This window comes from Centropristis striata, chromosome 7 (assembly GCF_030273125.1).
Source record: "Centropristis striata isolate RG_2023a ecotype Rhode Island chromosome 7, C.striata_1.0, whole genome shotgun sequence".
NCBI lineage: Eukaryota > Metazoa > Chordata > Actinopteri > Perciformes > Serranidae > Centropristis > Centropristis striata.
In genome coordinates this window covers 38453317-38469388 of record NC_081523.1, presented here as the reverse complement: position 1 = coordinate 38469388, position 16072 = coordinate 38453317, and the positions used below count along the sequence as shown (strand labels likewise).

General features: G+C 37.0%; 1 protein-coding gene across 1 annotated transcript in view; it reads right to left on the bottom strand.

Annotated features, from left to right (window-relative positions):
• The window catches only part of LOC131974158 (ankyrin repeat domain-containing protein 31-like), a 36376-nt gene extending 23654 nt beyond the window's left edge, over window positions 1–12722 (bottom strand). The window contains exons 1-3 of the mRNA XM_059336343.1: window positions 12672–12722; window positions 9177–9246; window positions 575–864 (exon numbers count right to left, since the gene is read on the bottom strand). Of these exons, the coding sequence (XP_059192326.1) occupies window positions 575–864; window positions 9177–9244 (358 nt within the window). The 5' untranslated portion in view covers window positions 9245–9246; window positions 12672–12722. The remainder of the gene's footprint in view (window positions 1–574; window positions 865–9176; window positions 9247–12671) is intronic.
• Between the last annotated feature and the right edge of the window lie 3350 nt (window positions 12723–16072).

The following is a 16072-nucleotide window of genomic DNA, read 5'->3' as shown; positions in this document are numbered from 1 at the left end:
ATATTTATGTAATTGGAGGGTAGGAGATGCCCATTCTTGTCAGATACTTTAACACCTGCTGACCAATCAATGATACCAAACACACACACTGATTGTGCATCATCAAAATGAGAGCAGCCCAAAGCCATAATGCATAAACACCTTTTAACTTGTGACCATCATCATGCATTATTGATCAATCATGTGATATTGTGATGCATTATCATAGGCCACAGTGTGGTTTTAGCACCATATGAAAGTTATACCACCTTGGTGTTAAAACAACTTTGTATAACAGTTTGTATTAATGAGATATTTTGTTTAATAAAATAACGACAAACGTTTGTGATATAGAAAGATAAAGTTATGTGGTTTTATGCAGAAAGAAACATCTCTTGACAAGTTTTAAGAATCTGGAACCAAGTGATAACAAGAAAATATGTCATTTATGTCACATTTGTCTTGTTATAACATAAAAAGGATCTTATAAAACTGATCCCAGTTTCTGGTTATAACAAGAAAGGGCAAGAATGTGGTGGTGGCAGCAAAATGCTGCTGTCATATGATGTTTCAGGAGGTTCTAACTTATAAGTACCTGATGGAGATGTAGAATCAGCAGGGCCTGCTGTAGACTGCATACAGCTGGATATCCCTGGCTCAGGTGGTTTAAATCGATTTATCTCCGGCTCCACTTTCTTTTTCTGCTCCTTGTTGCCAAATTGTGAATCTAAATCACTGATCTCCATGTCCTCAGCTGCCCCTCTGCTTTGCCAGGCATTGACATCACACAACAAGCTTATAGAGTCATCATCTGAAGTCGATACATATCCATTCCTCTCACTGTCATGCTCCTTACTGCAGCTGTCAGTCATCTTCAGAACGTTTCTGGAGGAAAAATACACACAGAGGAGACCTAATAGTCAGATAAAAACACAATGAATGTACTTCCTTGTTAGCTGGGCGGCAGGCAAAGGTGGGTACCTGGGCGTGATGACCACCAGCTTCAGCCGCTGGATCTGGGGACGAGGAACGCCACCTTGCGGGTAGGGAAGGAGCCCGAGCTTGTGCGGGAGGTAAATGGTAAATGGACCTGCACATATATAGCAGTTTTTCTAGCCGCCATTCATACTGGTGGCAGAGGCTACCCTAAACGGTGCCACCTGCCACCATTGGGAATTCATTCACACACCGATGAACGCAGCATCAGGAGCAATTTGGGGTTCAGTATCTTGCTCAAGGATACTTCGACATGTAGGCTGCCATGGTCAGGGATCAAACCACCAACCATCACTATGAAGTGTAGTGGTAGCAAATCATCTGATGTCAAAATCATGTCAGAGAAGAGATGAGATTGTTTTGAAACAAAATTTTGAACTGAGCCATGTTGGTTTTGAAAAAGCTGACTCTTCAGAATGAAACAGATCACCTTTCCAGTTGGAGGGCAACCCGCTCTACCAACTGAGCCACAGCCGCCCCCCTGGTGGAGGTGGAGTGTTACCGGCTAGAGAAAGTCGGGCTTACCTCCACGCATAGTGGGGGTTCTGGAATAAAACTCCTGGAGAGAGGCTGGACTCTCTCCTTTTCCGGAGTTGCCCAGGGTGAGAGGCGCACAAGCCCCCGGCTGAGCGCCGCTGTGTTGGCGTTCTACCCGAGGAGTGAGAGGGTTGTCTCTATGCGACTGCAAGACGTGAGAAGAAGGTCTCTTAGTGCTTATGCACCGAACAGCAGGTCAGAGTACCTGTGTCCTGGAAGGGGTACCACCTGGGGACTCTAAAGTTCTTCTGAGAGACTTCAATGCTCACATGGCCAACGATGACGGTACCTGGAGGAGGTGATTGGGAGGAACAGCCTGCCCGACCTGAACCCAAGTGGTGTTTTGTTATTGGACTTCTGTGTCACAGTTTGTCCATAACAAACACCATGTTCGAACATAGAGTTGCTCATAAGTGTACTTGGTACAAGACCACTCTGGGCCAAAGATCCATGATCGATTTTATTATCGTATCATCAGATCTGCAGCTGCATGTTCTGGACACTCTGGTGAAGAGAGGAGCAGAGCTGTCAACTGATCACCACCTGGTGGTGGGTTGGATCAGGTGGCGGGGGAGGATGCTGGACAGACCTGGCAACCCAAACGTGTAGTGAGGGTGAACCGGGAACGTCTAGCAGGGACCCCTGTCTGCAGGCTATATTTCTGTCTCTGAAGCTCTGTGTGGTGCCGTTTCATGGCAAAGGTATCTGTGTCTGCAGCTTGGAGGTCACTGTGGGCTGCTGGTAGACAATAACCTTATATTTCAATGTTCAAGGCAGAGGTAATGGGAACATGTAATCCTCAGGACCTCTGATAATGAAAGGCGGCTTGCCAATTTTACAATGTGCCAGAGAACGTTTGGCAGCTTCAACTCCAATTTGAGTATCTTAGCTTAACGGAACTGTGACTCATCTGTAGAAATCTGATTGGAATTAGGGCTGCGCAATACTGAAATTCACCTCCCCTAATGCTTTAAGGAAAATTTATGATTAAAAAATATATATATCATGAGAAGAAAAAGCTGACGAAAAATATACAGACCACCATATGCCAGCTTTTTGCTGGTATCGCATTTAGTTACTGCAACCAAAATGTCTATCTGGCATATATGCCACATAAATAAATGAATCCAATGTACAATTTGTAGCAATTTCCACTGAAGTTTGTAAACACATAGCATTGAAAGTTAATCCCTTGAGAACGAAGCTGTGGATCAGTGCTAGAACGTCATTTTTTTCTGATTCAATCCCCCTAACTTCTTCCCTTAGAGGTTTTGAGGCACCATAACCAACATCATGCTATTACTACTGCTTTTACTGCTGGAATTATGACCAAAGTCCTAATTCACAAGACCTAGAGAAGTTTTGTCGCTTTATTTGTTTGAACAAACAGCCTATGCTGTCATTTATCTGGTGAAAACAGTTAGGCCTGTTATTATTATTATTACATAATTGCCTAACTGGGATCATTCGGGCTGCTTGTTTTGCATCATCACTGCCTTCTGTAATTAAGGGATTTTAAAGCTTTTGATACAAATGTGTCAACAAATAGAGCATTAGGTGCATTTAGGTGCTGAATATATATTCAAAAATGGTTGGCCAGCCTCTTGTAAAAATGTACGACCTTGCTTATCAAAACAGCCTGCTGAGACTGGGCAGGAACACTGCCTCCAGAGCAGGCCACGTTCTGAATGGGGAATATGTCCTGCTGCCTCTCGGAGGAGATATGCCGTTCCCCGTTTTAGGAAGATCAAACTCAAGGGATCCTTCGTACACCAGTCCTTTCTAAAACTGAACAAAAACTGATCTAAGGACTTGGAACGACAACGCCGACTACTTGACTCACTGATTCATTAATGTACCCTGATGTCAACTGTAAATGTGCACTGTATTGTCTCTGTGTTTGTCTTTTCTGTCATGCAATCAGGTGGCTGGGCCACACAATGAATCTCGGTGAAAGCTGACAATAAAGTGTTATCTAATCTAATCTAATTTTCCATCAGCTGGGAAAATAACATTATCTACCTGAGCACAAGGTTTGTATCTGAAAAAAACACCACACATAACACAGCTATGACGTCTGGACCTTTTTTTTTTTTTTTTAAACCATTTATTTAACACTGCACTATCTCCATCCCTATTAATTTATTGTTCATAATGGTACTGGTTGCTCTTGTATTGTGTTTTTGTCTTCCTGCTTTACTGTGTGTTGCCTGCATGGAGAAGACCAATTCAAATTCCTAGTATCAAATATAAATAAAGTTAAGTTGAATTGAATTGGATTCTGCCACTGAGCAGATTCTCCTGTTTCAGAGGGGTGTTGTTAACAGATGACTTGATTTATTATTTCCCTTACAGGTGCAGCAGTGTGTTTGGCAGCTCTGGGGAAAGTTATGCCTGAGTGATCTCTTACATCCAGCACGCACACCTTGTTTTAACAATTTGAAGATAACCTGACACTGGATTGCCAACACATGCATCATTTTGATGAGCAGATATTGAAATTAGCCCAAATTACTGCCTCACAGTTGTAGACTATATCTCCACCAACAAGTCAAGTGGAGACTCATGTAGCCATGACAGTAGACAATGCTTTAGATTGGGATGTTGATTCAGAGAAGCTTTAAATTCTAAAAATTCAAACTTCTATGCAATCACCACAGTTTGAAGGTGGGTACCCAAAATTAGTGAATTATGCTGCGTTCGATTGCACTCGGAACTCGGAAAGATCCGACCTCCGAGTTGGAAAAGTGCAATAGAACGGCCCTTGAACTCGGGATTCCTACTCAGGAATTCGGGTAGGATCCAAGCAGGTCGGAAATACTTGGAAAACGTCAAAGCGAAATGGCGCCACACACCGTGAGAGGTAAACAGTCACTTTATCTTCAACATTTAGTCTGTTATGTGTGGTTTCATTTAGCATTTGTGTTACTAAAAGTGTAGGATTACTTTGCTGTATTTGCACTCCCACTCTGTTAATTAAAGAGTTTGTGTGAGCGTAGTAGAGACGAAAAAGCCCAGTAAAAGTGTAAAAAATATTGTAGTTTTTCCCATATTTAAACTACATTAGTCTATAAGGTGTAATACTGCACTTCTTTTTATTATACCCAGGAAATTGACAATATTTAATTATATTTTTGGCTCTAGACCACAATTCCAGCCTATATTTGGACCCAGAGAGGACTCAACCATTTAACTGTATGTTGTACCAGGTAGCTGATGTACTTCCCCACAATATCCTTCAAAAAGAAATTAAAGATGTACTTTGTCAGTGGTTAATGTTAGGTGTTGGGCTTATGATATTTTTTCGGGGGGTTTATTTAAATTTTTTTCATTTATTTTGGTTGAAAGGATGCTACTCTTTATAGAAGCGATGTTTGCCTGGATTCATGATGTCCAGGATTACAATCAATGATACTGGTAAAGCTGTATTGTTTTTTTTGTTTTTTTTTGTATTTTATTTGTTTTCTGATCAAATGCATTTGACCAATTATTCCTAAACATTTAATCCAAATGGCTATAATTCAATGGTTTGATTCTACAAACTGTCTTTTAAATTTGTGCTGCATTTTGTAATGAACTTTTGTGCTGCACTTTCCTAATGTATTTTGGAGTGTATTTTTACTATTAAAGTTGCTGTAGGACTGTTGAGTATTTCTTGTTGGAATGTGGACCCCAGGAAGACTAGCGAACTGCCATGGCACAAGCTAATGGGGATCCTTTAATAAAAAAAATAAAAATAAAAAAAAACATTTTTAAATGCTCGAAAGACATCCAAACAAACATCAATTTGCTGTGGCCGGCTATGTTTTCCGAGGTTGAGCAATGAAACGCATTTACCTCGGACGTCGGAATTTCCAACGTGGATCTTTCCCAGTGCAATCGAACGCAGCGTTAGTATTAGCGTTTTTGTAAAACAGTATGTTACTGAGTGAATTTGACCTTTTGGATGTAAATTTCAAAATTGCATCAGTTCATCCCTGAATCCAAATCCCTGATGGTGTGTGCCACATTTGATGAAATTCCCTCAAGGTGCTGAAAAGTAATCAACTAAACACCAACCTAATTATGGTGGGTTTGCCACTCAAAAGGTTAAGAACCATCTTAATCGAAGGATGGTGTCATTCTCTTTGCTCAACTGCGTAATGCATCAACGAAATGAAAAACTTTTAGTATCAAGTATATAAATTTTACATATATTTTTCATTATCTTATTTAAAGATGTGTGAGTGTTGGCAGCTCTGAGTCTGTAGGGTGAAGCAACTGAAAGTCTCCTGCTGTGTGAGTTCTCATTAAGGTTGCAGTGGTTGGCACAGGCCTCAGTGCTGCTCACTGCCTTGGTACTCTCTGTGCTTTCACAACTTTCTTTCACAGTTTACTTCTCATCTCCAGTGAAAGTAACTTGTACATGTTGTTATATTATATCCCTGGGATGACGCATATAAGTACCTAATGTCTCTATATCCTTGTAGAACCTGACAAGGTAATAAATTCCCGATAATGTAATAACCCCGATAATGTAATAAAAATCTGCACTTGAGTCCATTGAAAATGTAATAAAACCTGATAATGAATAATATTATAAACCAATATTATAATGAAGTATAACATTAATGGGAGGTTATTACATTATCAGGTTAGCCTTCATTTCCCAAGTCCTGATAATGTAATAATTCCCCAATAATGTAATAAAAATCTGCACTTGAGTCCATTGAAAATGTAATAAAACCTGATAATGTAATAACTTCCCGATAATGTAATAAAGTGCATTTCCCAATAATGTAATACACTTTTTTTTTTTTTTTTACCAATAATGTAATAAAGTATAACATTAATGGGAGGTTATTACATTATCAGGTTAGCCTTCATTTCGCAAGTCCTGATAATGTAATAATTCCCCAATATTGTACTAATTTAACAGCAGACCACCCATTACTTGGGTTCAAGTGGTGATACTGTGTATCAACTCTAGCTCAAGAGCTCTAGCGCCACCAACAGGTCAAAGTTGAATGTTTATTCACTTTTGACCCGTTCATCCGTTTTTCACAAACGAGGTATCCATGACAACCGAATGCATTCAACAGCTTCTTGAAATGTAAAGGTGCTTGGTGTTATACTTTATTACATTATTGGTAAAAAGTGTATTACATTATTGGGAAATGCACTTTATTACATTATCGGGAAGTTATTACATTATCAGGTTTTATTAAATTTTCAATGGACTCAAGTGCAGATTTTTATTACATTATCGGGGTTATTACATTATGGGGAATTTATTACATTATCAGGTTCTACAATCCTTAATAGAAATGTTTGGGTTGAACTCATCAACAGCATCTATTGAAGTGTTTACTATTGGACAACCACTAGAGGGAGTGTGTTGTGTGTCTTGAAAAGGGCTGAATATGTGTGTCTGAAATTTATATTTGTATAATTTATATAAATTCTGCATCAGTTTACATACAGATTGTATATAAACTGTCCAAGGACTTAATTATTTACCTTGACAGAACTTTACATGTGTGTTTTGTGACCACTGGATTCTATGTCTCCATCCTCACAATGTCAAATAAATAAGACTAAACAGATGTTTAGATAATATATGATATATGCTTTATATATATATGATATATGATTTAGATAATATATTTTAATGACAAGAACTTAACTGAACTTAACTTGAATAGAGGTGGACTGATCCCAGTTTTTAATTCCATCTGTGTTATTGTAACTGTCTCTGAGACACTTTATTTGTGCTTGTTTTTGTTTCATACAGATTCATGGTCATTCAGGTTCATAAAGTTATTAAAAGGTGATTAAAATAAGATGGTTTATAAATATGTCTTATAGATGAAATGTTTGTCTACAATGTATTTTCTTTTGAGGAACTTTTATTGTGAAATATAAGGGTCTGATTTGAGGGCATTGTGGGAAGTTGAAATGTAAGGCTGGGTCAGTTTATTATGGTTCAGTTGCATTATGGGTCAGAGCAGTAGAGAAGGCTGGAGAGTAGAGCATGCAACTCCAGAATAACAATTCTACATGTGGTCCTAGTGGCGCACACAGTAACTTTACTTTTATATGTTTCACGTTTATGTAAAACGCTCTAAACCCTCTGGAGTCCATCTATTTATTGAAAATACACATGTTTTATTTACAGTAATAACAGCAATTATAGGAGCTTTCACAGTGTGCCATTTATGTTTCTGGACCATTTTTAAAATGTGAATTTTCTTTCTACAATGAAAACTATTACTATTTTTAATTTACATGCAAATAGACTGATTTGTAGTTTTATTTATTATTAGGGCCTCGGGGCAATCGCACCAAGCACTGGTCCCATAGAGCAATAGCTGTAGCTGTACAGCTAGAAACGTAGGAAAATTTGTCTTCTCACTCACAATCCTCTGGTAAAGCGGTCAGAGTTATAGTTTGGGCGTAAGACGCAGAGATGATCCACCAACACCACCAACAGCCTCAATGGGTCCCATATTAAAAACGCAGGGAGATATTTGAAAAAGGTATATGGATATTCATATTTCTGATTCATTTCATTCATTTTTCTGAAAAAAAAAACAACATATGTAGACGTTCAGGAAGAACTCAGGACGCTCAAAGTGAAGTCGGATCAATGATAGGTATTATGGTTTTGCCAAAAATGCTTTCTGTTCGAGGCCAGAAACTCCAGTCCACCTCTGGCTGCTGTCACTCTTTCATTAACAGGTGTCAGTTAATTCTGTTGATTGCTTTGATCTGATTGCCTTTGATCTTTGATGTGATTACAGTTACAGATACACACACACACACACACATGCGCGTAAGCACTCACACTCCTCACACATGCATACACATGCTTCAAACACGCACGCGCGTGCACGCACGCACAGGTAACTTTATGCGATTTTCGCATAAAGTTACCTGCTAAAGTTTAGTGTACACACACCGGCAGTAGCCCCCGTGGCCCTTTCAAAATTTCCCCAGAGGAAATTTTCTAGTTTTTTCTGCTGTTTTTGTGTGTATAAATGGTAAATAAATAAATAATGGTACATTTCCATAGAAACCTGTGTCTTTTGTTTGTATTTTGGGTTCCTGGCAGCTTTATACTTTGTTAATTAAAATAAAATGAAAAATCTGACTGATAGCCAAGTTTATGTCGAAAAAAGGGGAGCCATACATGTGATGTAAGGACAGACTGAAAGATGCTAAACACAGACAGAAATGAATGCATAGGAAGTTGACAAATTTTAACCAAAATCTCCTGGACTTCAGAGGTTTAACGTGCCCTATTATGGATATTTTGTGATGTATTTGAGGTTCATATATTCCATTTTTTTCTGTTGTGTCTATGTGCTTCGGACATTACAATGAAACTTAACAGTGAGTGGGAGTTACATGTGTTTTCAAACTTGTATGTCTTAATTTATTGTAGTTTTCACGGTGTCTGTACAGAGAGAGAGAGAAAATAAACCTTCAAGACATCTGTATATATGGTGGCCATTCATTTCGTTGGACCGCTGTAGTTACAGTTATATTGTGGATCAGTGTCACTGATTGATAGTATCAGATAGTTCACCTCTGATCTGGACTGAAATTACAACCAGCAGGAAAATAAACTGAAAGGTCTGAGGAATGTGCAGCAGCTGCAGAGATTGGAACATCACACCCACCTGGTGGTCAAAAACAGGAAGGAGATGTATTTGTGCTGGATGTACTGCACTTGGTCTTTCACTTCCATACCTGCAAAACAGAGATTAGTTATATAATAAATTAGATTACAAATAAATATAATAACTAAAATTATAGAAACCAGGATTAAAGCCTTGAATTCAATCTAATTTCTGTGTGGATAATACAATAATAATAATAATAATAATAATAATAATAATAATGATAATAATGGTATTATAAATTCAGAACATTTTGTTTGGAAAAACTGAAATCACATCGAACAGTTTCTTAAATGCTATGTATCTCAATGTTACTGGTAGGGCTGGGCGATATGGACCAAAAGTCATATCCCGATATATTTAGGCCAAATATGACATGTCACAAGAAGTTTTATTTTAGTGAACATAAATATTGTATAACAAGAGTACCTTTTTTTTTTTTCCAAATAAAGTGTTACCATATCTTGCTTGCGTCACAAGGACATGTTCCAAAGGTTGCCTAAGTCATTTATATCTCTTAAGTTACATAATTTACAAACACAGTGTTATTACTATGCCAATATCCATCCTTTTAAACATCCTTTTTGAGTGAAATGATCAATTAATGTCATATGTTACACTTTTGGTGAAGTTTTTGTGTTTCCTGCAAAACTTGAAAAAATTAGTTAGGCGATTATTTTACAGGGTGACGATATTAGCGCTACTTTACTTATTGCTAAAGTCCTTGACGTGACTTGTAGCATTACAACGTAAAATACGTACATAATGTAGTATAATTACGTTGTCAAATGTCATCTATAGTTACAGATTAAACGAAACCAAAATATGTGCTGCTCAAAAATTGCATCAATAATAATAACCCAATAATATGACTTGAATACATTCTGCTGACTGTGCACTTACTGGGAATTGTGAAAACATTTTTTTGCTGTAAAAAAAAAAAAAAAAAGAGTACCTTTTTTTTTTAAAGCAAAGCTCCATAAAGTGCAAATTTAATTAAAAAAAGATCTTAAATAAAAATAAATATGACAAGCCCTAATAAAGCATTTAGCAGCATTTATAAATAAATAAAGAAAACATTTTTTTAACTATATCGATATATGCGATATTGTCTAATTCCATATCACATTTAAAAATATATTGATATATTTTTTATATCGATATATCGCCCAGCCCTAGTTACTGGCATCAATAAAACCATTGTGAGGGACTTCTTTGAGGAATCATTGCTCAGATTCTTCTCAGTGATCGTGTTATTGGGATGAAGTATTTAAGTAACCAACCTTCCATTAAGATAATTCTTAACCTTTTGAGTGGTAAGCCCATGAACCCACCTTCAAAGCTTTTGTGATTCTGTCTTTGTGTTTGCGATCATAGACATCTTATACATAGACGCAGCATTGGCTGCTGTGACGCGAGAAATTCGGCCGCCATCTTTGAGTGGTGATCTGCTCCACTCAGTGTAATTCGTTTGGCAGAAGCGATGAACTGTCAGCGCATTTAATTCATATTACCTCACTGAATACCACTGATTTTCACGTGTTTTTTTGTCATACGTGTAGCTATGATAAAGGACACGTTTTGGTGTGTTTTATTATTCATAGTTGGCTTAACAGTAATAGAATATTCGGTAACGCTTTATAATAAGGTCCTTAATAACCATTAATTAACAAGTAATAAGGCATTGTTCTCGCTTTAGATCCGGTAGTTGCAAAAAGCATAGTTAAGTTATAGTTAACTTATAATAGATGAGCAATAAAGTATATTTTATTATGAATAAGCAAACAAAATAAGATTAATAAAGGCATGGCAAAGACATAATGGGTGGGTCATGGGGGTTTGTAATGCCATTATTAACACTTATATAAGCTTATAAACACAGAATAATGTTAATAAGCATCTTGTAAGGACTTACAAGGGCCTTATTACTTGTTAATTAATGGTTATTACAAGGACCTTAATATAAAGCGTTACCGAATATTCTCATATGCTATAAGGGACCAGACGTCCGAGATCAAAACTGGGAACATAATCCCAGAGAGGGGGAAAAAACGGTCAGCTATGTTTAAATTGAAGAAACAATATAATTTGGTCACATGTCATATTTGACTTCGACTGAACATTTGCTCTCACTTTGTGATAACAATATCGGGATATATATTGTATATCGATATTCAGCCTAATTATATATCAGGATATGACTTTTAGTCCATATCGCCCAGCCTTACTAGGCAGCGCTTATCAAATATGAATCAAGATTATTTGACTGTGTTGCCTATTTCTCACTTCAAAACACATTGTAGTGACAGTTTACCTGTACAGTGTTTGTCATGCTGAAACAGACCAAGCGTCGCCATGTGTCACTCAGCGCTACGTCATTTGCTTTGTTGCTCTGATTGGTTGTAGGTCTATTCAGAAGCATTTTTGTCTGCATCCAATTAGCTGAGAGCTTCCAGATTAATAGGCATTGGCAAATTAGACCAGTGATGATGCCAGAATATCAAATCCCATAAAGAAAAACAGATCAACACTGAATGTATCAACTAACAAGCACTGTGTGCATCAAAGCCTGCTATATCTTAGAGCTGAGTGCCACAGATTATAAAGAAACACTCACAGTGTGTCATATTCAAACTGCATTATATGGGAGCTCTTGCAATCTGAATGCTAACAAACTAATTGTCGCTTACATTTTTTTTCTATCTGAAAGGATCCAAAGTCTAAAATCTTGGAGAATACTGTTTCAGAGAGAGCAATGAAAGACATCAAGACTGTGACTGTTTATGACAGGGGTGTCTGGCCCGCGGGCCAAATTTGGCCCGCAGTGTAATTTTATTTGGCCCGCGAGGCTAAAAGCTGACCCGCCGGTATTACACGGCGCATTTACAGCTTATACTACAAATCCCACAATGCCCTGCTGTTGTTTTGGTGCGTCAATCAGGACAGAACCCAGAAACGCTCCTCTGTGACAGTCGTCATAGCAACCTCAAGCTAGAGCTGTCTCCGAGCTACCCCTTCCCAAAAATGGAGAAAAGAAAGGCAGAATTTATTAACCTGTTGAAAAAGTTTATTTTGATATTTAAATCAGAAGGATGCAAATAGAAAAATGGCATACAATTTTTATTGAATTTTTATTTAATAAATTAATGACATTGATATGTTTTTTATTTGAAATTTGATTTTGCATGTCTGCACTATTTAGTTATATATTGTATGTTTTTTATAAGCGTTGCTGGTTCCATATTTAATGTTAAAGCAAAACATGTTTGGTATATATTAAAAGGTTTATTTGTTCAATGTTGGCCCGCGATTTTATTCAAGTTTTAAATTTTGGCCCATTGTGTATTTGAGTTTGACACCCCTGGTTTATGAGTTGGAGTGGATATCCTAAACTGATAAACTTTGCTTATATGGGAAGGATTAAAATGTATAACAAGCAAAACAAACATGTGAAATACTGATATAGCATAGCAAAAAAATAAAGACTATGCAAACCTGTCAGAAATTCCTCATGAGCTGTCCCAAAAGCAGGTTTTATATTCCTGAAATAAAAGAAAATGTAATTCATCAAAAACCTTTGTCAAATGTGAGCTTTCAAAGTGAACAGAATCATTTGATGTGCTAGTCTCCCACCGGATATTCTAGGAACTTTACAGAATATTTTACTATGAATCATAAATTCATAACAGGGATTCAGCCTGCACAGGGAGAGTAAACTGTAGGCTCAGTAGCCATATACATATTTTAATGCACATTTTGAAGTATCACATTAGAAAAGCTGTATGAAGACAAAGTTCAACATTCTCATTGCCTCAACAAGGTTTTTGCCTTTGTTAAAAGAGTTGATGATTTAGATAGGTAGTCTGGGTTTGTCTCTGGACAGCATGAAACAGCATGAAACAGCTAATGCTAGCTGACATAACAGAACAATTACACTTGCCCAGTAATTCCTAAAGACCCCTTTTCATATTTTTTCTTGTAGATCAGGGGTGTCAAACTCTGGCCCACAGTGTAATTTTATTTGGCCCGCGAGGCAATACCAAATTATTATCTTATTATTGTACTATAAAAGCTGACCCGCCGGTATTATACGGCGCATTTACAGCTAATACTACAAATCCCACAATGCCCTGCTGTTGTTTTGGCGCGTCAATCAGGACAGGACCCAGAAACGCTCCTCTGTGACAGTCGTCATAGCAACCTCAAGCTAGAGCTGTCTCCCAGCTACCCCTTCCCAAAAATGGCGAAAAGAAAGGCAGAATTTATTAACCTGTTGAAAAAGTTTATTTTGATATTTAAATCAGAAGGATACAAATAGAAAAGAGGCATACGATTTTTATTTTTTTTTTATTTAATAAATTAATGACACTGATGTGTTTTTTATTTGAAATTTGATTTTGCATGTCTGCACTATTTAGTTATATATTGTATGTTTATAAGCGTTGCTGGTTCCATATTTAATGTTAAAGCAAAACATGTTTGGTATATATTAAAAGGTTTATTTGTTCAATGTTGGCCCGCGATTTTATTCAAGTTTTAAATTTTGGCCCATTGTGTATTTGAGTTTGACACCCCTGTTGTAGATGGTTAGATGGCCATGGTGACTTGATTTGTTCCCAGTACAAAACTTCTATTTCTTCAAAAAGTTTACTTCAAACTTGCTCGACAATATAGCCTTGTAGCCTGTAGCCTTTAGGCTTCACCAGTCTAAAAGCTCCTTGGTAGTCTTTTGTTCAGTACTCTGTGTTGTGATTATTATTGTCTGGCCTCTGGCATCAACAAGGCTCACGTATATTTTCTCTTTCTCAGACCTTTCTCTGTAAACCCTAGAGATGGTTGTGAGATCAGCAGTTTGTGAAATACCCAGACCATGCCACGTTCAAAGTCACTTAAATCTCCTTTCTTCCCCATTCTGATGCTCGCTTTGACCTTCAACAGCTAAATCAAGACGATGATTGGCTGATTAGACATTTGCATTAACAAGCAGTTGAACAGGTGAACCTAATAAAGTGTCTGGTGAGTGTATAATCTTTTCTATGAAATTGCCTAAATAGTAAGTGGTGAATAGGAGAATTGTTGTTGCTGTTATTTTGACCTACTTCTACTTACTTTTTACCCAAACAAAAAGGAAACAGGACAAACATCACTCTCAGCCAGTGGATGATTGGTGGGAAAGACTCTATTGGTATGTGTTCAGAACTGTTAACCCTTTGATGCACAACATATTAACACCCCTTCTAATGCACAACATGGGTTAAAAATGACCCACATTCATTCCCCATGTTATTTAATGCTGCTGTGTGTTTCTGTGCTCTATCTTTTGATATCAACTTATTTTATGATTGAATAGTCCAAATATTCTTTAAATATATTGTTTTTGATAACAACAGAAAATTATTTGCATTTTGCCTCTCATACTTTATGAAGAATTTTTTTTTGTATTATTACATATCTAACTACTTGGCTAAGTAGCTTGCTAGGCTAACTACTTAGCCAAGAAGTTAGGTATGTAGTTAGCTTAGCAAGCTACTTAGCCAAGACGTTAGTTAATAGTAGTTAGCTTAGCAAGCTACTTAGCTAAATACTTAGCCAAGAAGTTAGTTAAGTAGTTAGCTTAGCAAAACATTTAGCTAAATACTTAGCCAAGAAGTTAGCTAAGTAGTTAGATTAGCAAGCTAATTAGCTAAATACTTAGCCAAGAAGTTAGCTTAGTAGTTAGCTTAGCAAGCTACTGAGCTAAATACTTAGCCAAGAAGTTAGCTAAGTAGTTAGCTTAGCAAAATACTTAGCCAAGAAGTTAGCTAAGTAGTTAGCTTAGCAAAATACTTAGCCAATAAGTTAGCTAAGTAGTTAGCTTAGCAAAATACTTAGCCAATAAGTTAGCTAAGTAGTTAGCTTAGCAAGCTACTTAGCTAAATACTTAGCCAAGAAGTTAGCTAAGTAGTTAGCTTAGCAAGCTACTTAGCTAAAAAATGGATATGTGCCATTTTTGACCCATGTTGTGCATTAGAAGGGGAGTGACACAAAAAGGGATTTTATTAAAAAATGAATAAAGGAAAACATAAAATTATGATGTATGATGACCAAAAACAAACTAATTGAGGAAAACCTGGAATACTGAATGATGAAATTAATTTATTGCAAAGATATAGAACATAAAAACTCTGTCGGGTCACTTTAGACCATGTTGTGTATCAAAGGGTTAAACTGGCTACGGTCAGAGATTGTAGCAAATCACATATTACTTCCTTTTAAACATTTTAGGGAAGCTCTACTACACAATGTCTCTATCATCAAACAGGACTATTTACAATTTAGTTCCCTTTATACATGTAAAAACCAATACAGATACCGATAAAAGTATTGATTTACCCAACCAGAGCTGTGGATATGACTAACTTCAGCCCTGCACATGGTTGGAAGGCTTTTACCGAGGCTCAGCAGTCAACTTGCTTCTCACACTTTTGGCACATGAATGATTTGGTGTTGGGCTGCAAATGCTCATGTCTTCCATCAAGCATCAGGATGAGATGAAAACTGTAATGATTTTAAATACTGACTTACTAACAGCAACTCTTTTCTATTATCAATGCAGACAATGTGTCCTATATAAGAAGACTGGTTCTAAATGATCTATTTTAGCACCGATCACTAGATGGCAGCACAAACTAAATCATATGTTTGAAACTTTCATTGAGTGTACTTCCCTACAAAGTCTAACTGCAGTAACTACGCAAAGGGTTAAACTGAGAAGAACTGCTTTAAAGTTTTTTAATAAATCATGACGATTTATTTCACCTTTGACCCCAAAAAATGTAATTACTGCTCTCGGGTTTTGCTGTAAAAGGTTCTGATAGTAATGCACAAACAGAGTGGAGTAACTATAATGTTTTTGT